The sequence below is a fragment of the Castanea sativa genome, chromosome 7, assembly GCF_040712315.1.
Source record: "Castanea sativa cultivar Marrone di Chiusa Pesio chromosome 7, ASM4071231v1".
Classification (NCBI taxonomy): Eukaryota; Viridiplantae; Streptophyta; class Magnoliopsida; order Fagales; family Fagaceae; genus Castanea; species Castanea sativa.
In genome coordinates this window covers 47,453,057-47,478,552 of record NC_134019.1, presented here as the reverse complement: position 1 = coordinate 47,478,552, position 25,496 = coordinate 47,453,057, and the positions used below count along the sequence as shown (strand labels likewise).

Sequence of the window (25,496 nt, the reverse complement as noted above, 5' to 3'; positions counted from 1 at the left end):
TGAATAGTATTGCAATAGCCTAAGTATTCAATAAACGATAGAAATATAAACATTGAATTCAATAAAATTTCAGCCCTTCATTTTAGTCTTAAAGGGTGTGTTTGCATTCTTTTTCCTAAGTGTGATTGGTTTGCCTTGTATTTAATGATCCTTGTGTCTCTTTCTATTCACTATTTTGACACCAAGTAGCCATCAAATGGGGGTATTACTACAAACCCCCTGTTTGGCTAGTCCATCAAAGCACCAGTGGTTATTTGACAGAAATTGGTCTGATTCCTCAAAGAATCCCTCTTCAGGCTTACATTTGTTGGTTATCTATGTAGGACAGATTGATTACCAGAGATAGACTAGCAAAATGGGGTGGTTATGTATTGGAAAGGCAAGAGCTTGCTTGCTATGTCTTGTAGGCTGGGGCTTAGTGCTGTGATTTTTCATGTATAGAGGCAAGGAATGTGATCCTGCTTGGGAATAAAGTCAGCTCAGAGGAGCAGCTCGTTGCTGTCATTAGAAAGAATGTGAAAGCCAGGATTGAATTCAAGGGCCCTACCCTAATTCTAGAAATCTGCAGATTTGCAATGGATGGGGAGTCTCTGTGACTTGCCTCAAATCTTGTAGACCAATTGCATAGTAGTGTAGTGTAAGGTGTTTGTTGCCTGCTTTGTACTAGGCTGTGTGGCTTGATGCTGGTTTCCTAGCAACTTGCTTCATATTTGCTGGTCTGTGTTGCTGGTTTATCGCAGTTTTGGTTTCTAGTTCTGTGATTTGTATTGCTTGTTTCCAACTTGGTTGTATTTTGTTTGCTGGTTCCTTCCAGCTTGTTTCAATAAAAAAATTCTTGATTATTGAGAAAAAAAAAATTCAATCTTTTGGTACTTAACCCTACCTAAACACGTAACATTAAACCCTATTCAAGAACCCTCAAGATCTCATTAATGATCCTAATTTAGTGCTAAATTTCTGAAGAACCTACATCTAACCCTTCTGCCCTGCATTGCTACTAGTACTAGTACTACCAGGAATCTAGGATCACCACCACCTCTTTCCTCTCATATCGTTCACAGATACCAATACTTCCACCACCAAATAATCACACTCAAACCACCACTGCTCTTGCCACCCATCCATAACAATATTCACTTGAAATGAATGCTGACTTCGTTGCAACATTAATTAATAAATAAAATAATTCAGTTTTGGTGTTGGCGTGTGAGTGTATTCCCTTATCTCATTCTCCTTCCCCTATATATATGTGTGTGTGTGTGTGTTTATCAAATAAAAATACTTCACTTTTGTTCCATACTTTGAATGGCTTGAACTTAGAAAGTATCAACTAGCCTGAGGATGATCATAGGAAGCTTGACTAAGTACATGATCTGTGATTTATATAAAACTAGAAATAGGGATCAGAGAAAAGTGAAAATTGATGGTATAATATGTATTAAAGAGTCATCACTTTTGGAGACATTGAGGAGTATGGAATGCGTATTACTGGAGCAGGCTAGACTTAAGTGGAGAAGCACATGTATTAGATGACCATGGGCTTCGGCATCTATATTGTTCAGATGTTTTTAACGAAGGAAGGTTAAGCATGAAGAAATTCAGAGGATTGTTATAGGATGCTACTGTCTACTGCTACTAATTTGGTTGCTGGAAGAAAACCAGCTCTAGTACAAAGAAACCATGCCATTAAACCATAAAGAAATGAAAAGCAGAAATTAAAAACACCCATTATCAACATAATTCCATTCCATCAACCACATAAAAGTCTAAGAAAAATAAACCATAAGTAACACACAGAACTTGCATTGATGACACTGAATGTTCTTCACAAGTAGTCTCTCACATTTGGGTTGTCTAAAACAAAGACAAGGAAGCATATATTAAAAAGAAAAACTTACAAAATGAACGACAAAAGTCAATGCTGAAATGGTATCTCAGGAGTTTGGTTGCCAAAGATTGCTTCCCAAACATGTGGATGTGCAGATTTTTTGTCCATATACTCCTTAATAGCTTTCTTATTAACAAAAAAACCCTTGTTCGTTAAAGTTGTAATGACTTTCCTGGCTTCTTCAACTCCCATTTTCAAACACAATCTAGTTACCAACCCAACAAAAGTTTGCACATTTGGTGAATGGCCAGCTTCCAACATTTCAACACAAAAGTCAATAGCAATGTCCAACTGGTCACACTGATAAAGACCTTGAATCAAGACAGAGTAAGAGAAGGCATTGGGAGAAATACCATTGTTTTGCATTTTCCTGAAAACTCTTTGGGCATCATCGAATTTGTGTGCCTTACAGAAGCCATCAACAACAGCGGTGTAAATAACGACTTCAGGAATAGTACCCTTTTCGCGCATCAAACCAAAGAGCTTCATGGCGTCTTGAACAAGGCCGTCTTTGCAAAGACCATCGAGCATAGCCACAGCATTTGGGATCAGACCCGTTTCTTTTAGCTTCTTGAAGATCTCCTCAGCGTCTTGTGGAGGAGGCGTTTCCGCGTTGTTCGCTTCTTCTACTCGGTCATGTTGTTGTTGGGGTTTGGGAGAAGAAGACGAAGTGGCTTCAGGACCAAGTTTGAATTTTTCGAGAAAATCGAAGTTGTTGTTGTTTTCAGATGGATTTGGATTAACATCATTACCCCATGTTCTTGTTTTGTTGTTTTGAAATTGGGATTGGGATTGGAATTTGGGGTTGCGTTGGGGTCTCAAAGGCCTGTTTGGAATGGGCTCTGGAGGACGCTCTTGTTGGTGTTGGCTAGAATAGTCATCATCTTCCTCCTCCGATCTCAGGGGTCGTCGTCGTCGTTGTTGTCCTCTGATAGCTGCTTCATCTTCTAGGGAGTTAGAACTGAAACGGCGTAGTTTCAGCCAGAGTGCCTCCGTTTGGGACTCTGAAATCAGCTTCAAAATCCGACCTTGCTGCACTGATGCCATTTTTTTTTGTTGTTTATGAAACGGATGAGGTATTGAGGAGGTTAGGGTTTAAAGCTCAGTTTTTTTTATTTCGGTTTGGGGTTTTAGAGTGTTTCCACTGAGACTGAAAAGAAGGAGGATACACCAGTCATTTTATTCGAAGAAGGAGGGCAATTACGGTAAAATGGAAAAAAAATTGAAAGATGGTACAAAATACATACAAATAGAGAGCAACAGATAAGGCAGGGCAAGTAGGGGAATTGGGAATTGGGAGGAAAGGCAGCAAAAGCAATTCATTCTCACTGCCTCTGCCTCCGCTGGTTATGGACTTATGATACAAAAAAGTTCTCATTTATTATTAAGGTAAGGTAAGCGCCTCTCTTCTTCATAATCATATATGCTCTACTTCTACTTCTACTACTACTACTTCTTTGTCTGTGTCTGTATCTCGTAGCCTAGGAATATGTATTCTCTTCCTCTTCCAATGCTATATGCTAGTTTCAGTTATTTGTTTTCTTAAGGAATCAAAAGCTTAACATTCTATGTTTCTCGTCTCCATTGATAACATGCTAGTAACTAACTGCCATGATCTCGTTTCTACTATTACTACTACAACATCAACCAATCCTTAGTCATAAATTTTTTGGGTCAGCCATAGACTAGTTGGAGATTCTTTTCTACTACTGAAAAACAAAATTGCATTCTTTGGTTCTCCTTTCACACTCTTCATATTAATTCACTTGCTCTCAACCCTTCTTTCAATTCGCCATTTGTTTGGTTCTATTCAATTATACATAGAAATGTTTACTTTGACAGTGCTTCTGCTTCCGATCAACTCCAGGCCTTTCTTTCTTTCTTTTTATTGTTTTTTATTTTGGGATTTTAAAGGAGTGTTGCTTTAACTACCATTTTGGCAATTGGTAAAAGAATTGCTTCTAATCATCTCTTTTAGGCCTTTTGGCTCTTCTCAAAAAAATAATAATAATATGTCATCTCCTTTGGCATGCTTTTCTCTTTACAACTAAAACTTGTAATGTAGTGTACACCACGTTGATTAGTTATTTTGACTTGTAGAGGTTGTTTGTTTAGCATCTACTGATCTACATATATGTCACATCTTGTTAGGGGGTTATGGAAATCTGCAGCAGTCAACATGGTAGCAGCATTATGTGGTTCTTTAGGGATAGAGGTTTTGATGATAAAAGCATCAATGAAATGTTTAAGAAGTGCAAGCGCCTTGAGGGTGCTCAAAGAGAGAGAGCTTCCGAAAACTGGGCTTACCTCAAAAGCATTGGCATTCAAGAGAGAAAGCTCCCTTCCATTGTTTCAAAGTGCCCCAAGATACTTACACTAGGTCTCCATGAGAAGCTTGTTCCCATGGTTGAGTGCCTCTCCACTCTGGGTACAAAACCTCATGAAGTTGCTTCTGCCATAGTCAAATTCCCTCACATACTCTCCCACAGTGTGGAAGAGAAGCTCTGTCCGCTTCTGGCCTTCTTTCAGGCACTGGGCGTCCCTGAAAAGCAACTTGGAAAGATGATATTGCTCAACCCCAGGCTCATCAGCTACAGCATTGAATCCAAGCTAACAGAGATAGCAGACTTTCTTGCTAGTCTTGGCCTTGCCAGAGATGGGATGGTTGGCAAAGTTATGGCCAAAAACCCATTTATAATGGGTTATAGCGTCGAAAAAAGGCTACGCCCTACTTCAGAGTTTCTGAGATCAGTAGGTCTGGCAGAGCATGATCTTCAAACAGTGGCAATGAACTTCCCTGAAGTTCTCTGTAGAGATGTGAACAAGGTCCTGAAACCCAATTTGGATTTTCTTAAGAGGTGTGGGTTTGGAGATGGACAGATATCAGCTTTGGTAACTGGTTTCCCCCCTATTTTGATCAAGAGCGTCCGGAATTCTTTAGAACCTCGGATCAAGTTTCTGGTGGAGGTAATGGGGAGACAAATTGATGAAGCCATTGATTATCCTGACTTCTTTCGACATGGTTTGAAGAAGAGATTGGAGTTGAGGCACAAACTTTTGAAAAAGAAGAATATAGCTTGTAGCTTGAGTGAAATGCTGGAGTGTAATCAAAAGAAGTTCTTAATGAAATTTGGTTTGTTTGAAGGATATGCCTGAGTTACTGTGGTCATATCTTCTTTTTCTTCAACTTTCTAGAATTTAGCTTATTTTAATTTTGTATATTAGATTTATGTTCATGAATGTGGAATGCAATTAACTTGTCTCTGGTTCTGGGTGCATCAATGAATAGTTTTTGACTTCAGCACCTGATTAAACAATTACTGGATTTTAAACACAGCTCAATCCATAACTCCTAACAATTCTGAAAGTCACCTGGTGATTTATAGTTTCACAGGATCCATAAGTAAACTGATTTTACTGTTACAACACTGGTTCTAAGGTTGTATGAATATGTAAGAATCTCTTGCTACACTTTATGGAATAGACTTGTTGTTAGCTTATAACAGGTATCCCAAGGTGGTTCAAGCCTTGAGTATGAATATCAATAACATCTTGCGACTTTATGTAGTGCTTGGTTTTGAAGAGAACAAACTCATTGTGCAATATATGCTCCTAGACAGAGTACAAGATGAACAATCTAGATTCAAGAAATCAAGGGCATATGTATGTCTGCAGTTACATGTCTGGATGACAGAGGACAAACTAGGGAATGTGTTTACATAGTTATGGTGGGTTCAGGGATTAGAGAATTTGTGGATTTTAGGTTTATATTTGTTGAAAAAAGGATTGAGGTTGTGACTTGTGATAGAAAATTAAAGGTAATTTGATAAGTTATTTGATGGCTATTTGGTGGAAGAAAGTATGTCAAGTTTTAGGATTTTGATAGGTGAAATAAATGGCTTGATTTGTAATTGTAAGGAATAAGAGAAAGGAAGGTTTTTATGGTGTTCAGGGGTTTTAAAAACAGTACCACCCCTTGATCACATGAAGCTCATGGAGCTCTTCAGGAAGATAATACGAGTGAAAGCATTACCTAATGAACTAGTTCCTGATCACATGGAGATCAGACCATGATATCATAGATTTATTGAGGATGCATGTCAAGAGACTTCTTCATTGTCAATTGTGTCCTGCATAATCTCTATTATTAGTACTTCCATTCGATATATCAAAATGCAAATGCTGGTACATATGAATATGATGTAATCTATCTGCCAAATAAATTCCTTTTGTATTCCTACTTCATATTAAGGGCTAACAATTAAAATTATGTATAAAACTGAAAGAATGAAAGAACAAGAATAAATCTCTTGCACTTGATTACAGGGAAATTATGACCCCCAAAACAAAAACCAAAAAAGAAAAGAAGAAGAAGATTACATGGGAAATGAATCATATTTACTTATAACCAAAAAAAAAAAAGGAAATGAAGACCCAAGCCCATATAATGGAAGCTTGAGTCTAACAATAACATGCAGGTAACAAGGTCGCATGATAATGCAAAATGGGCTAAGTTCTTTGCAATAATGCCATAGTCCATGTAACATGAAAAATGGGATAAGCGTTTTCTTCCCTGAGCTCCACTCTAATGCCTCCAATGCAAGGATGGATGAAGCTTTCTGCAATAATGTCATAGTCCATGTTACACACCAACCTTAGGAAGAAAATGTTGTGCTAGTAAGTGTACTGTCACTGCTGCTGAAGGCAGTAACCATCGAAGGCCATGTGAAAGCAGGTTTGAAGGGAGGCACATTAGGGACCGGCATAGTTCCAGATATAATCTGGAAAATATCTTGCGTTTGAGGCCTATCACTGGCAATGGGATGTGAACATGCAAGCCCCAAAAGTAAAAGTTTCTTTGCTTCATCATCCACATAATCATTGCCAAGCCTCTCATCTACAGCTTCTTCGATTTTGCCTTCGCGATGTAACATCCAAACCCAATCAACCAATGAATAGAGACGCTGATGGTGATTGATGCTAATCCCAGGACTTCTGCTGCATATAACCTCAAGGACCACTGCTCCAAAACCATACACATCAGATTCAGGGGTAGCCCTCCCCGTGTGGAAGCACTCAGGAGCAACATAGCCCATGGTGCCTGGAACTCCAGCTAATCCTAGTTCAGCATAGGAATTCCTTTCATTATCCAAGGCTCGGGCAAGGCCAAAGTCACCCAGGCGAGCATCCCAGTAGGATGTTGCTGGCTTTGAGGTCACGATGCACTACCTTTTGATCATACTCATTGTGAAGATAATGCAATGCAGATGCTACACCGGCTAGTATCCTATACCGACGCCTCCAATTCAAAGTGTTCTGGTTGGAAGCCTCGTACAGGTGCTTATCAAGACTACCATTTGGCATAAAGTCGTACAATAGTAGTAGCTTGCCTTTCTCGTAGCACCAACCTGAACACAGACCGTACATATTAGAGAGGAGATGGCATTTAATCTAATACAAAGTAGAGCACATCAATTGAGAATCTGAGATACTTAATATACTTGAAAAAGAAATAATGATAACAAAATGGCAGCTTAGTGAACCAGATGCTGATATAATGTTATTTGTCTTCAATCACTTTAGTATCATAACAGTTGTCCTATATGGACTATTGGTGCAATTGATTTGAGTAGTATATGTCATATGATTTGACTTCTACATCCTGGTACAGCTGATAATTTGGTACATAAATGTTTTTGCCCTTGTCAGAATATGTAAATATACAACACTAGTGAAACATTCTTCTGATTAATCAATTTATGCCTTGAAAAATTAGTTGGGTTACTATCACAAAAAAGTTCGGCTTCCAGGACTATAATTTGAATTTGATAGCATCCTCTTGTTAAGGACTTAAGACTATGCATTTTGGTTTTACATTGTCATCTAATAGAAAGGAGAGGTTCTGTAAATGGGAAAAAAAAAATTATGAAAACAAATTAGATAAAAAAACAAATAATTTAAAGAATATTAGCACTTCCTTCTACCTAGAGAAACAAATAATTTAAAGAATGGTAGCACTTTCTTCTACCGAGAGAGAGAGAGAGTTCTGCATTTTTTCTATTTTCTAAATATTAAGAAGAAGCTACAAGTTCAAGGGGTTGATCCACAAGAGGTTGTAATGCCAAAGCACACCTTCTAAGTCTTCTGCGAAAGTGCCTTAATTTGACAAATGAATAATTGCAGTTTTGAACAACTTTGAATGTTTCCTTTAAATCAAGATTGTTTGGTGCTTTGCAGAAAAAGCTTGTGATGATCTTTGAATAATTTCATGAAATTGGAATTGCAAGTTGTCTAGAATATTAGAATGGCATAAAAATAACAAATAAATAAATAAAGAAGAATGAAGAGGGGGATTACCAACTAAGCGGACGAGATGTTTATGGCGGAGACGGTGAATAATGGTGAGCTCTGCCAAGAAATCATCTTTGCTTTGAATGCTGTCTCTGGAGAATTTCTTGACAGCTATTTCAGTACTGGTTTTATGATCCTTGTCCTGCAGAATTCCTTTGTAAACAACACCAAAACCACCTTGACCCAGCCTCATACTCTCATGGAAGTTGTTGGTGGCCTTCTTTAAATCCTTGTACTTGAATTCCCTTGGCATCCCAGGCAACCATCTCAACTGTGTGCCAAGCGCCTTAGACTCCTCATCACCCCCTCCTCTTCTTTTTCTCTGGTATAAATACAGAACCCCACATAGGATTAACAATGTCACCAATGGAACTCCAACCCCAGCACCTATCTTCAACCAAAGCAAATCACTTTTCTTTTGTAGATCATCAATCTCTAAGCTCCATTTCAATACACAATTCAACTCAATCTGTGGATTACCTGTAGAAGCAGCAAAACCAAAGTAGGATTTTTGATTCACATATTCTTTCAGGTTTATGGTCTTGCTAAGAAGAGGCTTTTCCGGCTTGGGTTGGCCGTCGTGCACCATGTAAACCTCCATCACCTTCGACGTGCCGTTATAGTGCACCCAGACTCTATAGTTGGTGGGTACTTCCGGAGATAATTCGATATTATAATCATCAAGAGAGACAGTCGCATTTGAATTAACAGAGTTGATGTTGAGGCCAACATGGTTGTCATTAGGATCATAGTCTTGCTTTTCGGTATCAAACTCTATGGCCACAATCTGGTTGGTTTGTTTACCATCATTGATAGCATTGGTGAGGCCAAGCCATTGCCCATAACTAGCATCAGGGATTGAGAGATCGGGAGCAATGACAAAAGCAAGTCCCTCACCAGCATTCCATGCTGGCGCCGTGTTTCTATATATGTTAATGACAAAATTGGAATTGAATGAGGCCTGAATTTCATCAGACAACCACATGTTGAAAGGATGTTTATACATAATGCGACCAAACTGGTTGTGGAGGCTGGGGTCATTGTTGGTTGTGTCTGGGGTTATCTGAAGGGCTCCATTATCAATACTCGTACCACTGCCTATAAACTCAAGACTATCCCCATCCCCTGTCAGATTAAAACCATCAAACGAGAAGTTTGGTGGTGTTGCAGCTTGGATATCAGCCAGATGCAAAAGGATGCAACAAAGGATAATGAAAATGGTGATTGAACTTTTACCATTTGATATGATAGTAACCATTTTTGTTGTAGCTACTAGTAGCTAGTGATCTTTTGGAGTAAAGAGCAGGAGAAGCAGAATAAGCCAGAAAAGGTTTTGTTAAAAAAATTGCAGAAAGGGATTATATGAACACTTTCCAGCCTTCCCTCATATTCATAGAATTAATACCCATACACCGTGTTAATCAATTTGACATTGTCTTTCATCTTTATTCCAGAAAGTGGCGGGCTGGCTGACTGTTGAAAAGTAGGAGTTTTTGAAGTCAGAATCAATAGTAGACGTGGCAAACGGGTCGGGTCGGGAAAAGTTTGGGTAAACGTGTCATCTTAAATGAGCCAGGCTAGGTCAATCAAAGTTTTTTTTTTTTTTTTTTTAACTTGTATTTGTAACTTGAAATACATTAGTTTGGATTCACCCATGTCAAGAAATTGCTCATGTTGTTTCTCAAAAAAACAAAAAAGAAATTGCTCATATCAACAGATTGATATTTGTTCATTAATAATAAAACTATACAAATCTTAGCATTGCTAAACAAAACAAAACAACACAAACATAAAGGAGTTTAGTCTATTCTTTGAAATTTAATTAAAACAAATACACAAGTTTCATTTCCACACAATATTAACATTTCAAAATGGAGAATAAAATTACAAATGTCCTATTAGATAGCTAATTAGACAAAGAATTATAATGGATAAAAAATTACAATCTTGAAAGTTTATTTCATAATCTAATATCCTCAAAATAATCTAATAGTTGTGCTTAATTTTAGATACACAATAGTTGACACTTTATTTCAATTTGGGGATATAATGCAAAATTTGATTATTAACTTATTTATGCATGTTCTCCGATATGATCAATATCATATCATATCATTTTTATACAATATACACTCCAAGGAACATCATCTTCTATTTCGAAAACTCATCTATTTTGGCTTTGTGCCATTGAAAAATAGGGCTAAATATCCATAATGTCAATTTCATATATTTTGGCTTTACTCTTTTCAAACTTATGAATGCTTCTTATATAAATTTTTATTATGAAAACTCATTTATTTTGGCTATGGACCATTAAAAAATAGGCCTAAACATCTATAATTTACGTCAATTTCATTGATACACTTCGGGATCACACTTGTGAATGTTTTTCATATAAGTCTACAATTTCAAATTTCTGTTTTTGACACTATTACAACCCGATTATCTTGGATGCATTTTGTCATTCAATACCTAAAAATCTTTGCTTCTTACATTATTCAAGTGAGAAAAACATGGAATTAAAAAGGATTTAATTGCTTTCTTGAAGTCATTGTACACACACACACACACATATATATATATATATATGGCGGTTATTCAAAAACTTTTAAAAAATATATAAATGTTTTTTTTAATTAATAAAATAAAAAATATATGACACTGACATTATAATTGTCAATTAAGTTTGAATTGTACAGTATAAAAACCGAAACAAACAAGTTAACAATTTTGAATTTTTTTTTAAAAAAAAAAAAGAAAAAAAAAACAGTTTTAAAAAATAAATTGTGTCACAGGTTGAGCCATTCTTACTCCGATTAAAAGAATGGATTCAGCAATAATGCCCAAAATTGGAGAAATATTATTTTGGTATTATATTATTATAATAAAAAAATATATATATTACTATAAAAGAATTTCTTTATATGTATACAAAACAACTAGAGACCTTTTCAAAAAAAAAACAAGTTAAGACCACGACGCAAGTTGGAAGGCCTCAACTCTCAAGCAATTACTTTATGTGACCAAGTAAGGCAATGACCAAATGATGAATGAGGCAAAGAAAAATTAATGCGGATGGCTCCTTACCTACCATACTCAGCCAGTGTTTAGGTACAGGTGAAGAAAATTAATAAATGGCATTCATGAAGCAAAGCCTCATTAATGATTTATAGTTGCTCTCTATGTTTAGCCTGACTTCTTTCGGCATGGTTTGAAGAAGATATTGGACTCTTTTGAAACTGAAGAATATTAGCTTGAAGCTTGCAGTGTAATGCTGGAGTGTAATCAAAACAAGTTCTTGATGAAGTTTGATTTTTTTCAAGTATATGCCTGAGGTACTGTAGTCATTTCTTTTTCTTCATTTTTCTAGAATTTAGCTTATGTTAGATTTTTATGTTCTTGAGTGTGGAATGCAATTAACTTGTGTCTGGTTCTGGCTGCATCAATGAATAGTTTTTTTTACTTCAGCATCTGATTAAACAATTACCAAAAATTAAATACAGCTCAATGCAATAAGTCCTAAAAATTCTGAAAGTCACCAGGTGAGATATGGTTTCACTGGATCCATAGGTAAGCTGATTCTATTGTTAATACACTGGTTCTGAGGTTGTATGAATTTGTAAGAATCTCTTGCTACACTTCTATGGAATAATCTTCTCGTTAGCTTACAAATGGTAGCCCAAAATATCATAGAAGATATATAGTATGCATCAAGGAGAAAATATGGATTGGCGGACAAATTTCTTCATGAACAATCGGGTCTACCATAGTCTCTAATGTTAGTACTTGTGTTCCATTAACCAAAATGCGAATTCTGGTACATATGAATATGATGTATTCTATGCGCCAAATAAATTTCTTTTGCATTCCAACTTCATAATAAAAGTCCAACAATTAAAATTATGTTTAAAACTGAAAGAAATATAATGGATTTCATGGACTTGAACACGGGGGAAATTCTGACCCCAAAATAATTACAAAAGGAAAGAAGAAGAAGAAGAAGAAGAAGAAGAAGAAGATTACATGGAAAATGAATCATATTTACTTATCACCCAAAAAAAAAGGCGGAAATGAAGACCCACTTGGCCCATATTGGAAGCTTGAATCTAACAAGGAAATGCTGGCAATAAGGCCAACTCTGAATCTCTAGCAATTGAGGACACATTAATGCATATTTCACAAGCTTAAGAATGCATAAAAATGAGTATCTTCTTCTTTTTTGAAAAAAAAAAAACACACACACACACTTCAATTTTAATGCAAAAGTTGAGTGCCTATGACTCCAGGAGCTCAACACTCCAGGGATGAGAGGAAGCCTTCAGCTATAATGTCAAAATCCATGTTACAAACCAACCTTAGGAAGAAAATGTTGTATTAGTAAGTGTACTGTCAGTGCTACTGCACGCAGTGACCATCGAAGGCCATGTGAAAGCGGGTTTGAATGGGGGCACATTAGGGGCCAGCATAGTTCCAGATATAATCTGGCAAATATCCTGCGTTTGAGGCCTCTCACTGGCAATGGGATGTGAACATGCGAGCCCCAAAAGTAAAAGCCTCTTTGCTTCGTCAACCACATAATCAGTGCCAAGCCTCTCATCTACAGCTTCTTCAATGCTGCCTTCACGATGTAACATCCAAACCCAATCAACCAGTGAATAGAGACGTTGATGGTGATTGATACTAATCCCGGGACTTCTGCTGCATACGACCTCAAGCACCACTGCTCCAAAACCGTACACATCAGATTCTGGGGTGGCCCTCCCTGTGTGAAAGCACTCAGGAGCAACATAACCCATGGTGCCAGGAACTCCAGCTAATCCTATTTCAGCATAGGAGTTCCTTTCGTTGTCCAAGGCTCGGGCAAGGCCAAAGTCACCCAGGCGAGCATTATAATCGGAGTCCAGCAAGATGTTGCTGGCTTTGAGGTCGCGGTGCACTACCTTCTGATCATACTCATTGTGCAGATAATGCAATGCTGATGCTACACCAGCTAGTATCCTATACCGACGCCTCCAATTCAAAGTGTTCTCGTTGGAAGCCTCATACAGGTGCTTATCAAGACTTCCATTTGGCATAAAGTCGTACAATAGTAGTAGCTTCCCTTTCTCGTAGCACCACCCTGAACCAAGACCGAATATATTAGAGAGGAGATCAGAGGATAAATGAGGCATTTAATCAAGCCAATACAAAAGCAGGGCACATCAATTGAGCAACTCATAAATTTTAAAAAAGAAATAATTGTAGCAATATGGCAGCTTAGTGAACCAAATGCTGATATAATGTTATATGTCTTCAATCACATAAGTATCTTAACAGTTTCCTTATATTGGCTATTGATGCAATTGATTTGAGTAGTATATGTCATATGGTTGGACTTCAACTGCTCGCTACAACTGATAATTTGGTACGTAAAGATACAGCACTAGTGAAACATTCTTCTCTGTAATCAATTCTATGCCTTGAATACAATTAGTTGGGTTACTATCAGAAAAAAGTTCGGCTACCATGATTATAGTTTTAATTTGAATTTGCTAGCATCCATTTGTTAAGGATGTAACAACATTCATTTTGGTTTTACAATCTCATCTTATAGCTAGGACAGGTTCTGCAAATGAGAAGAAATGAATTATGCAAACAAGTAGGGTAAGAAACAAATAATTTAAAGAATAGTAGCACTTTCTTCTACCGAGAGAGAGAGAGAGAGATCTGCATTATTTCTAACAATAAAGCCCTAAAAGTTCAAGGGGTTGATTCGCAGGAGGTTGTAAAGTCAAAGCACACCTTCTAACTCTTCCGCAAAAGTTCCTTAATTTGACATATGAGTAATGCAGTTATGAATGTTGAATGTTTCTTTTAAATCCAATTTTATGGTGCTTTGCAGATAAACTTGTGATGATCTTTGAATAATTTCATGAAATTGTTATTGCAAGTTGTCTAGAATATTAGAATGACATAAAAAAACAAATAAATAAATAAAGAAGAATGAAGAGGGGGATTACCAACTAAGCGGACGAGATGTTTATGGCGGAGACGGTGAATAATGGTGAGCTCTGCCAAGAAATCATCTTTGCTTTGAATACTGTCTCTGGAGAATTTCTTGACAGCTATTTCAGTACTGGTTTTATGATCCTTGTCCTGCAGAATTCCTTTGTAAACAACACCAAAACCACCTTGACCCAGCCTCATACTCTCATGGAAGTTGTTGGTGGCCTTCTTTAAATCCTTGTACTTGAATTCCCTTGGCATCCCAGGCAACCATCTCAACTGTGTGCCAAGCGCCTTAGACTCCTCATCACCCCCTCCTCCACTTCTTTTTCTCTGGTATAAATACAGAACCCCACATAGGATTAACAATGTCACCAATGGAACTCCAACCCCAGCACCTATCTTCAACCAAAGCAAATTACTCTTCTTTTGTAGGTCATCAATCTCTAAGGTCCATTTCAATACACAATTCAGCTCAACCTGTGGATCACCTGTAGAAGCAGCAAACCCAAAGTAGGATTTTTTATTCACATACTGTTTCAGGTTTATGGTCTTGCTAAGAAGAGGCTTTACAGGCTTGGGTTGGTCGACTTTCACCATGTAAACCTCCATCACCTTCGACGTGCCGTTATAGTGCACCCAGACTCTATAGTTGGTGGGTACTTCCGGAGATAATTCGATATTATAATCATCAAGAGAGACAGTCGCATTTGAATTAACAGAGTTGATGTTGAGGCCAACATGGTTGTCATTAGGATCATAGTCTTGCTTTTCGGTATCAAACTCTATGGCCACGATCTGGTTGGCTTGTTTACCATCATTGCTAGCATTGGTGAGGCCAAGCCATTGCCCATAACTAGCATCAGGGATTGAGAGATCCGGAGCAATGAGAAAAGCAAGTCCCTCACCAGCATTCCATGCCGTCTTTCGAAATATGTTAATGACAAAATTGGAATTGAATGAGGCCTGAATTTCATCAGACTCAGACAACCACATGTTGAAAGGATGTATATACATAATGCGACCAAACCGGTTGAGGAGGTTGGGGACATTCTCGGTTGTGTCGTGGGTTATCTGAAGGGATGCATTATCAATAGTCGCACCACCGCCTAGAAACTGAAAACTATTCTTATCCTCTGGCTGACTAAAATTATCAAACGAGAAGTTGCGTGGTGTTGCAGCTTGGATATCAGCCAGATGCAAAAGGATGCAAGTGCAACAAAGGATAATGGAAACGGTGATTGAACTCTTACCATTTGATATGATAGTAACCATTTTTGTTGTAGCTAGTGATCTTTTGGACTAAAGACTAAAGAGGAGAAGCAGAAGCCAGAAAAAGGTGTTGTTAAAAAAATTGCAGAAAGGGATTATATGAACACTTTCCAACCTTCTCTCGTATTCATAGAATTAATACTAAGATCTATTTTTTCTGTCTTTTATACAAAAAATAAATACTAAGATCCAAGCCCATACACCGTGTTAATCAATTTGACTTGTCTTTCATCTTTATTACAAAAAGTGGCGGGCTGGCTGATTGTTGAAAAGTTGGAGTTTTGAAGTCAAAATAAATATTGGACGTGAAGGTTCGGGTAAAATTTGTCATCTTAAATGGGTCAATCAACATTTTTACACAAGCTTTTTTTTTTTTTTTTTTTTTTTTGTTTCTTTTTGAAAACTTGTATTTGGCACTTGGTAACTCATATGGCAAATAGAAAATTAGTTAATGTGAAATACATTAATTTGGATTCACCCATGTCAATAAAATGCTCATATCAACAAATTGATACTTGTTCATTAATAATAAAATCATACAAATCTTAGCTTTGCTAAACAAAACAAAACAACACAAACACAAAAGAGTCTAGTCTACCATTTGAAAATTTAATTAAAATAAGAGTCTTGTTAATGTGCACATGTTAAGCTATCTATTTTTTAAAACATTTTCTCGGGAACTGAAAAATTTGTCAATACTTTTTCAGTTCTCGAGAAAATATTTCCAAAAATGATAAATTATTATGTGTCCTTAGGACACACATTAGCAAAATTCTTAAAATAAATACACAGGTTTCATTTCCACACAATATAAACACCCCAAAATAAAGGATAAAATTATAAATGATCTATTGGATAGCTAATTAGACAAAGAATTAAAATAGATAAAAAAAAATTACAATCTTGAAACCTTATTTCATAATCTAATATCTTGAAAACATAATCTAATAATTGTGTATAATTTTAGATACACGGTAGTTTGTACTTTGTTTCAATTTGAGAATATACATCAAAATTTGATTATTTTACTTATTTATACATGTCATCTGTTATAAAGATTGTGTTATTGTTAAACAACACACTCTCTAGAGAATATCATCTTTTATTTTGATAACTAGTTTATTTTTACTATGGGCTATTAAAAAATATGTTTAAGGATCCATAATTTATGTCAATTTTAATATTATACTTTGGTTTCACACTTACAAATGCTTCTCATACAAATTTTATTTTGAAAACCCGTTTATTTTGGATGTAGACCATTAAAAAGAAAACCTAAGCATCTATAATTTATGTTAATTTTATTGATATACTTAGTTTTTACAGTTTTCATACTTATAAATGCTTTTCATACATATGTATATATACATGTCTAAATGCTTTTAACACTTTGTCATTTAATATCTTAAAATATTTGCTTCTTGCATTATTCAAGTAATAATAGAAAGATTTCAATCATTCATCTTTTAGTTCACTTGCATTGTAATTTCTTTCTTGAAGTCATTGTAATTGAATAGCGTTAAGAATATATATATATATAAAAGAATAAAAGAAACTTCTGAGCAGCATACATGTCATGTATACAAAACAGAATTTTATTCTCTCCCAAAATTATGCTAGCCCTGCAAATTACCTCATACAAAACAGGTAGAGACCTTTTCAACCAAATTAAAACAAGCAAGACGACGACGCAACTTGGAAGACCTCAAGCAATTTCTTTATGTGACCAAGTAAGGCAATGACCAAATGAATGAGGCAAAGAAAAACTAACGCGTATGGGAATGGCTACTTATCTTCTTGGGCAACTGCATGCGTCCACGACTCAGCCAGTGTTTGGGCAAATTAAAGCCTTACTAATAATTTATAGTTGCGTGCTCTCAAGCTTTATCCTGACTTCTTTCGGCATGGTTTGAAGAAGATGTTGGAGTTTTGAAACTGATGAAGTATATAGCTTGTGGCTTGCAGTAGTGGAATGCTGGAGTGTAAAGTAATCAAAACAAGTTCTTGATGAAGTTTGGTTTGTTTCACTTTCAAGTATATGCCTGAGGTACTGTGGTCACTTCTTCTTTTTCTTCATTTTTCTAGAATTTAACTTATATTAGATTTTTGTGTTCTTGAATGTGGAATGCAATTAACTTGTCTCTGGTTCTGGCTGCATAAATGAATAGTTTTTTTTACACCAGCATCTGATTAAACAATTGCTAAATATTAAATACAGCTCAATGCAATAAGTCCTGCAAATTCTGAAAGTAACCTGGTGAGATATTAGTTTCACTGGATCCATAAGTAAACTGATTCTACAGTTACAACACTGGTTCTGAGGTTGTATGAATATGTAAGAATCTCTTGCTACACTTCTATGGAATAATCTTATTGTTAGCTTACAACTGGTAACCCATGATATCATAGAGGATATATAGTATGCATCAAGGAGAAAATCTGGAATGGTGGAAAAAGTTCTTCATCATCAAACCTGTTTGGCTTAGTCTCTAATGTTAGTACTCGTGTTCAATAACCCAAAATGCAAATGCTGGTACATATGAATATGATGTATTCTATCACTATGTGCCAAAATAAATTTCTTTTGCATTCCAACTTCATATTAAAAGTCCAACAATTAAAAATATGTATAAAACTGAAAGAAAATGAATGGATTTCATGGACTTCATCACAGGGGAAATTTCGACCTCAAAAAATTTACAGAAGGAAAGAAGAAGGTTACAGGAAAAAAAAAATGGAATCATATTTACTTATCGCCCAACAAAAAAAAGGGGGGGGTCGGTGGGGGGGAATGAAGACCCAATTAGCCCATATTGGAAGCTTGAATGAATCTAACAAGAACATGCAGATAATAAGGTCAAGTCTGAATCTGTAGAGAATTGAGGACTTATTAGTGCATGTTTCACAAGCTTAGGAATGCAGAAAAATGAGTATCTTCTTTAAAACAAAAGCCCCCATTTTAATGCAAAAGGAGAGTGCCTACTGACTCCAGGGGTGAGAGGAAGCCTTCTGCTATAATGTCATAATCCATTATACTGACCAACCTCAGGAAGAAAAGGTATTTGAAAACAAACTGTCAGTGCTGCTGAAGGCAGTAACCATCGAAGGCCATGTGAAAGCAGGCTTGAATGGAGGTACATTAGGGACCGGCATAGTTCCAGCTATGATTTGGCATATATCTTGCGTTTGAGGCCTCTCACTGGCAATGGGATGTGAACATGCAAGCCCTAGAAGTAAAAGCCTCTTTGCTTCATCAACCACATAATCATTGCCAAGCTTCTCATCTATTGCTTCTTCAATTCTGCCTTCGCGATGTAACATCCAAACCCAATCAACCAATGAATAGAGACGCTGATAGTGATTGATACTAATCCCAGGACTTCTGCTGCAGACAACCTCAAGCACCACTGCTCCAAAACCGTACACATCAGATTCCGGAGTGGCCCTCCCTGTGTGGAAGCACTCAGGAGCAACATAACCCATGGTGCCCGGAACTCCAGCTAATCCTAGTTCAGCATAGGAGTTCCTTTCATTATCCAGGGCTCGGGCAAGGCCAAAGTCACCCAGGCGAGCATTATAGTCAGAGTCCAGCAAGATGTTGCTGGCTTTGAGATCGCGGTGCACTACCTTCTGATCATACTCATTGTGCAGATAATGCAATGCTGATGCTACTCCGGCTAGTATCTTATACCGACGACTCCAATTCAAAGTGTTCTCGTTGGAAGCCTCATACAGGTGCTTATCAAGACTTCCATTTGGCATAAAGTCGTACAATAGTAGTAGCTTCCCTTTCTCGTAGCACCACCCTGAACCAAGACCGTATATATTAGAGAGGTGATCAGGGGTTAAATATGGTATTTAATCAAGCCAATACAAAAGCAGGGCACATCAATTGAGCTACTTATATATTTGAAAAAGATATAATGGTAACTATATGGCAGCTTAGTGAACCAAATGCTGATATAATGTTATATGTCTTCAATCACATAAGTATCTTAACAGTTTTCTTATATTGGCTATTGATGCAATTGATTTGAGTAGTATGTGTCATATGGTTTGACTTTTACTTCCTGCTACATCTGATAATTTGGTACATAAATGTTTTGCCCTTGTCAGAAAATGTAAACATACAATTCTAGTGAAACATTCTTCTCTGTAATCATTTTATGCCTTGAATACAATTAGTTGGGTTACTATCATAAACGAATTCGGCTGCTATGATTATAGTTTTAATTTGAATTTGCTAGGATCCGTTTGTTCAGGAGGACGTAAGAGCATGCATTTTGGTTTTACAATCTCATCTTATAGCTTAGACAGGTTCTTCAAATGGGAAGAAATGAATTCTGCAAACAAGTAAGGCAAGAAACAAATAATTTAAAGAATAGAAGCACATTCTTCTACCAAGTGAGGGAGAGAATGAGAGAATTCTGCATTTTCTAAATACAAGAAAACCCTAAAAGTTCAAGGGGTTGATCCGCAAGAGGTTGTAATGTCAAAGTCAAAGCACACCCTCTAAGACTTCTGGGAAGGTTCCTTAATTTGACAAAATGAATATGCAATTTCAAATTCTTGTGTACTTTGCAGATAAATCTTGTGATGATCTTTGAATAATTTCATGAAATTTGAATTGCAAGTTGTCTAGAATATTAGAATGACAAAAATAAATAAATAAAGAAGAATGAAGAGGGGGATTACCAACTAAGCGAACAAGATGTTTATGGCGGAGACGGTGAATAATGGTGAGCTCTGCCAGGAAATCATCTTTGCTTTGAATGCTGTCTCTGGAGAATTTCTTGACAGCTATTTCAGTACTAGATTTATGATCCTTGTCCTGCAGAATTCCTTTGTAAACAACACCAAAACCACCTTGACCCAGCATCATACTCTCATGGAAGTTGTTGGTGGCCTTCTTTAAATCTTTGTACTTGAATTCCCTTGGCATCCCAGGCAACCATCTCAACTGTGTGCCAAGCACCTTAGACTCCTCATCACCCCCCCTTCCTCTTCTTTTTCTCTTGTTCAAATATAAAACCCCACATAGGATCAACAATGTCACCAATGGGACTCCAACCCCAGCACCTATCTTCAACCAAAGCAAATCACTCTTCTTTTGTAGGTCATCAATCTCTAAGGTCCATTTCAATACACAATTCAACTCAACCTGTGGATCACCTGTAGAAGCAGCAAACCCAAAGTAGGAGTTTTTATCCACATATTGTTTCAGGTTTATGGTCTTGTTAAGAAGAGGCTTTTCAGGCTTGGGTTGGCCGTCTATCACCATGTAAACCTCCATCACCTTCGACGTGCCATTGTATTGCACCCAGACGCTGTAGCTAATGCCGTCTTTTGAAGATAATTCGATACTATAATCATCAAGAGAGACAGTGGCAGTTGAATTAACAGAGTTGATGTTGAGGCCAATATGGTTGTCATTAGGATCATAGTCTTGCTTTTCGGTATCAAACTCTATGGCCACGATCTGGTTGGTTTGTTTACCATCATTGTTAGCATTGGTGAGGCCAAGCCATTGCCCATAACTAGCATCAGGGATTGAGAGATCCGGAGCAATGAGAAAAGCAAGGCCCTCCCCAGGATTGGACTCGTTGATACTTTTCATGTTAATGACAAAAAAGGAGTTGAATGAGGCCTGCTTGTCATCGGACAACCACATATTGAAAGGTTGTTTATACATAATGCGACCGGACTTGTTGCGGAGGCTGAAGGCATCGTTCACTGTGTCTGGGGTTATCTGCAGGGCTTTATAATCAATAGTCGCACCATCCCCCATAAACACCAACCAATTTTGATCCCTCGTCAGATTAAAATCACTGAAATTCAATTGTGGTGCAGCCTGGATATCAACCAGATGCAAAAGGCTACAGAAAAGGATAATGACAATAGTGATGGAGCATCCACCATTTGACATGTTAGTACCCATTTTTGTAACTGTTGTGACAGCGGAAGCTCTAAAACCAGCTTGTTGCAACAATACAATAAGCTCTGATCTCAGTTTGTTGCCAAAAAAAAGGGGGCCTCTGGAAGCACTTTCACATATGATCGATTTGAAAATAGCTATGTAGTACTGTAGTAGGTGGTTCTTTTGGATTGAGACTTGAGAGGAGAAGCAGAAGCCAAAAGGTGGCCAAAAAAAAAAAGAGAAACTGAAGATTGGGATCAAATGTACACAACTTGTAACCTTCTCTTATATATAAATAAGAGAAGGTTATGGCCCCCTCGATCACCTTTGTTAATCAATTTGACAATTTCTTTCTTCTTTAATTATTTCCGAAAGAGGGCTAGCTGATTGTTGAAAACGTGGCAGTTTTGAAGTCAAAAGTCAAAACAGCAGCCATTGGCCGGAATTGGAGAATCATTATTTTGGTATTATTAAAGATTAAAAGAAATTTCTGAGTAGCAGCATGTATATATGTATACAAATATAATACTCCAGTAATACAAACAAGCAAGACCACAACGCAACTTGGAAGGCCTCAAGCAATTTCTTATGTGACCAAAATAAGGAAATGACCAAAAAATGAGGCAAAGAAAAACTAAGAAGAAAGAAAGTATATGCAACATGAAGCAAGCTTATCTTCTATTCTTCTTGGGCAACTGTACCTACCATATGCGTCCAAGCCAAGGTCCAACTAATAGCAACAACTTCAACTGTTACTACCAGCGTACGAGTTATCAGTGCAGCCAGTGTTTGGGTACAGGGTAGGTACATACACACCACACTAAAGTCAAAACTGAAAAATTAAAAAATAAATAAATAATTCAAAGTGGCGTTCATGATTTATTCCTCAATTTAAGTTGGTCTCTAGCTTTAACAATTTGAAGGATACTTAGGACTTAAATGTAGCTTTTTTGCTCTGATTATCCATCTGTTGAATCTGATCACTTTTACAGCTCAAATAAATATTCCCCGTCTTTTTTCTTTGTTTTCTTCATATTAATAAATGGTTGGGTTTAATTATTGTCATTCTTAATAACATGTGAAAGGCTCCACCATAGTCATAGTCATAGTCATGATCATATCATTATTATTTAGCAACTGGCTTGCTCTTTACCCATGGCCGGCCATGTGCGGTTTTGTATGCTTGTCTTCTTCTTTTCCCCTTTTATTAATTATGCATTTAAGGCATTTATTAACGCAGACTTAATTACCTCAATTTAATTCAGTTTTCAGGGAAATTTATAAATAAATTTAAAAAAAAAAAATCACTTTTAATTTCAATAGGATTACTTTTGAATTTTGAGAGAATGAAGATTACACAAAAATAGAACACCCATTTCTTATTTTTATTTTCTTTAAACTTTTGAGGATTTCAACCCATTTTGCCTTCCCGTGCCATCACTTGGTAAACAACATGGTCAGCTAGCAGGCATGCCAAAAATGTCAGTCAATAGAAGCAATTTGGATTGAGGACTAACCGGAGTTCCAAGAAGAGAGCATTTTATACTTGATTAATAAATGAACATCATTTCTTTCATTTTTGAAATTCTTGAATCCTCTTGTCAAACAAATAAAAAAGACATGGTTGGTCATAGGTTAGACCGTGAGACAGTCCAATGACTCCTGAACACGCTTAACACTAATCTAACACTCCGTGGTTGTGCATTGGGGATTTCAATGAGATCGTTACGCAAGATGAGAAGATGGGTGGTGGAATTAGGCCTCACAATCAAATGCAACTTTTTAGAGAAGTTATTGATGAGTGTGGGTTTATGGATTTGGGATATGTGGGTCCTAAATTCACATGGGCTAGACACTTTGAGAATGGAAGCTCCATATGGGAGAGACTAGATAGAGGATTAGCCACAAATAGTTGGTTCCTAAAATTCCCTGGCACGAAGGTTTATCACTTACAGTGTGACTTCTCAAATCATACCCCTCTACACATTATTTATTCGGGGTTTAGAACCACAGAATAGAAAGAAGTTGTTTCGATTTGAGGAGATGTGGCTTTTCTAATTCAGGTTGTAATTTGGAATGGCAACGGGTCGGGTTCGGGCCGGGTTTTTGCATACCCGGACCCGACCCGCGGGCCAAGACCCGAAACCCGGACCCGACCCGTATAATAATCGGGTTTTTTTCTCGGGGCCCAGACCCGCCCCGCAGGGCCCCGCGGGCCCCGTTTAACTTATTGGGCCCAAATTTAGCCCAACCAAAAAAAAAAAATCAAAAACCAAAAATCAGAGCAATTACTGGGAAAAAAACTAGTTGAGTGGCAAAGGAATACACAACAATTGCTTTCAACTATATAACTATTTACTAGTGCATCTGTTTACTTGTTGAGTAGCACGATAATTAATTGTATCAAGAAGCTCAGTGGGGGAAAAAATAAATGAAAATATTCAGATTAGAGATTCTCTTTTCAATCCTAATCCAACAAGCTTATCATTTGACATTTAAAAAGATGAAAAAAAGAGTGCATGGAAGTCAAGAATATCTGAATATATCACAAAAACGGTGACTAGAAGGAAATGAACTACATCTTCACTTGAGATTCTATTGGAATTAAAAAAAATTAAAAAAAAAATTGAACAAAATTGAACAAAACCAAATCAAACCCAGATCATAAACAATAATCACAAACCAAAACAAAACCAAATCAAGGCGAGGCGAGGCCGCGAGGCGAGGCGAGGCCGCGAGGCGAGGGGAGGCCGCGAGGCGAGGCGAGGCCGCGAGGCGAGGCGAGGCGAGAGTTGCGGCTGGCTGTGAGTGTGAGAGAGGCGAGGCGAGGGCTGTGTGCTGGCGAGGCGAGGCGAGAGCTGCGGCTGGCTGTGAGTGTGAGAGAGGCGAGGCGAGGGCTGTGTGCTGAGGCAAGAGGGCGGCTGGCTGTGAGTGTGAGAGAGGCGAGAGGGCAGGGGCGCAGGGCTGAGTGTGAGAGGCGGCTGGTGTGAGTGTGAGAGAGTAGAGAGTAGAGACTTAGGGTTTCTTACAAAATCAGAAAATATATATATAAGGGGTATTTTAGTAATTTCATATACCGGGTATTTATCCGGGTCGGGTTCCGGGTCGGGTCTGGATTTTTTTGATAAAACCCGGACCCGACCCGGACCCGCTTCGGGTTTTTTTTTTTAAATCCATACCCGACCCTATTCTTTATCGGACCGGGTAAAACCCGGCCCATTAGGGTCGGGCTAGATCGGGTATCCGCGGGTCGGATTTAAATTGCCATCCCTAGTTGTAATGAAATTGTTGAAGCCATGTGGCATAGTTCTAGTGTCACCGAGTCTAGGGAGGGAATATTACAAAGGGTGGAGAAGTGTGGTAGAGATTTGAGTTGGTGGAATAGGAATGTATTTGGGAACATGAGAAGGGAGTTGGAAAATTTGAGAAAATTGCTCAAGGCCAAAGGTGAAGCTGTGCTAAGTGGAAACAATGATCGGGTTAGGCAATTGAAGAAGGATATTGAAGTATTGAGGGATAGGGAGGCAACTATGTGGGCTCAGAGGTCGAGGTTACTTTGGGCAAGGCAAGGGGATAAAAATACAAAATATTTTCATAGTTGTGCCACAAAGAGGTATAGGAAAAACTTGATTGAGGGAGTTAAAGATGGAGATGGTATTTGGAGAGTACATTCGGAGGAGATAGCGTTAATTTTTGTAAGTTACTTCAACACACTGTTTTCTTCATCGGGACACAATGAATTTTCAAGGGTTTTGGAGTATGTACCAACTGTGATTACAGATGAGATGAATTACTCACTAAGTCGTGCCTTTGAAGCAAGTGAAGTTAAGGTAGCTTTGCAACAAATGGCTCCTCTAAAAGCTCCAGGACCAAACGGAATGCCCCCACTTTTTTACCAACATTTTTGGGGGACGGTAAACCATGATGTCATCTCCTCCATTTTGATGTGGTTAAATTCAGGTACTCTACCTACTCTCCTAAACCATACTTTTATTACACTGATCCCAAAGAATAACTCCCCCGAGCATGTTCACCAATACCGCCCCATAAGCCTTTGCAACGTGTTGTATAAAATCTTTTCCA

At 37.5% G+C, this 25,496-nt stretch overlaps 4 protein-coding genes and 1 pseudogene across 5 annotated transcripts; 1 reads left to right on the top strand and 4 right to left on the bottom strand.

The window, feature by feature from the left end:
* Positions 1-1,776: 1,776 nt before the first annotated feature.
* Positions 1,777-3,063, bottom strand: LOC142643346 (uncharacterized). Its single transcript, XM_075817912.1, has one exon. It carries the CDS (start codon positions 2,933-2,935, stop codon positions 1,916-1,918), a length of 1,020 nt encoding a protein of 339 aa, XP_075674027.1. The 5' UTR covers positions 2,936-3,063; the 3' UTR covers positions 1,777-1,915.
* Positions 3,064-3,150: 87 nt separating this feature from the next.
* Positions 3,151-5,189, top strand: LOC142643347 (transcription termination factor MTERF6, chloroplastic/mitochondrial). 2 transcript variants are annotated; one of them, XM_075817913.1, is made up of 2 exons: positions 3,151-3,277; positions 4,040-5,189. In XM_075817913.1, the coding sequence occupies exon 2, from the start codon at positions 4,046-4,048 to the stop codon at positions 5,042-5,044; it is 999 nt and encodes a 332-aa protein (XP_075674028.1). In that variant the 5' UTR covers positions 3,151-3,277; positions 4,040-4,045; the 3' UTR covers positions 5,045-5,189. The 2 variants fall into 2 exon arrangements, with proteins under 2 accessions (XP_075674028.1, XP_075674029.1); XM_075817914.1 differs by having other exon boundaries at positions 3,160-3,282.
* Positions 5,190-5,840: 651 nt separating this feature from the next.
* Positions 5,841-9,596, bottom strand: LOC142643345 (putative L-type lectin-domain containing receptor kinase S.5; annotated as a pseudogene).
* Positions 9,597-12,435: 2,839 nt separating this feature from the next.
* LOC142642603 (putative L-type lectin-domain containing receptor kinase S.5) lies at positions 12,436-15,619 on the bottom strand. Its single transcript, XM_075816997.1, has 2 exons — positions 14,239-15,619; positions 12,436-13,358 (listed from the first exon to the last, which is right to left on the bottom strand). The coding sequence occupies exons 1-2, from the start codon at positions 15,497-15,499 to the stop codon at positions 12,595-12,597; spliced, it is 2,025 nt and encodes a 674-aa protein (XP_075673112.1). The 5' UTR covers positions 15,500-15,619; the 3' UTR covers positions 12,436-12,594.
* A 2,547-nt stretch (positions 15,620-18,166) lies between these two features.
* Positions 18,167-21,687, bottom strand: LOC142644683 (putative L-type lectin-domain containing receptor kinase S.5). Its single transcript, XM_075819258.1, has 2 exons — positions 20,192-21,687; positions 18,167-19,302 (listed from the first exon to the last, which is right to left on the bottom strand). Exons 1-2 carry the CDS (start codon positions 21,432-21,434, stop codon positions 18,542-18,544), a joined length of 2,004 nt encoding a protein of 667 aa, XP_075675373.1. The 5' UTR covers positions 21,435-21,687; the 3' UTR covers positions 18,167-18,541.
* Between the last annotated feature and the right edge of the window lie 3,809 nt (positions 21,688-25,496).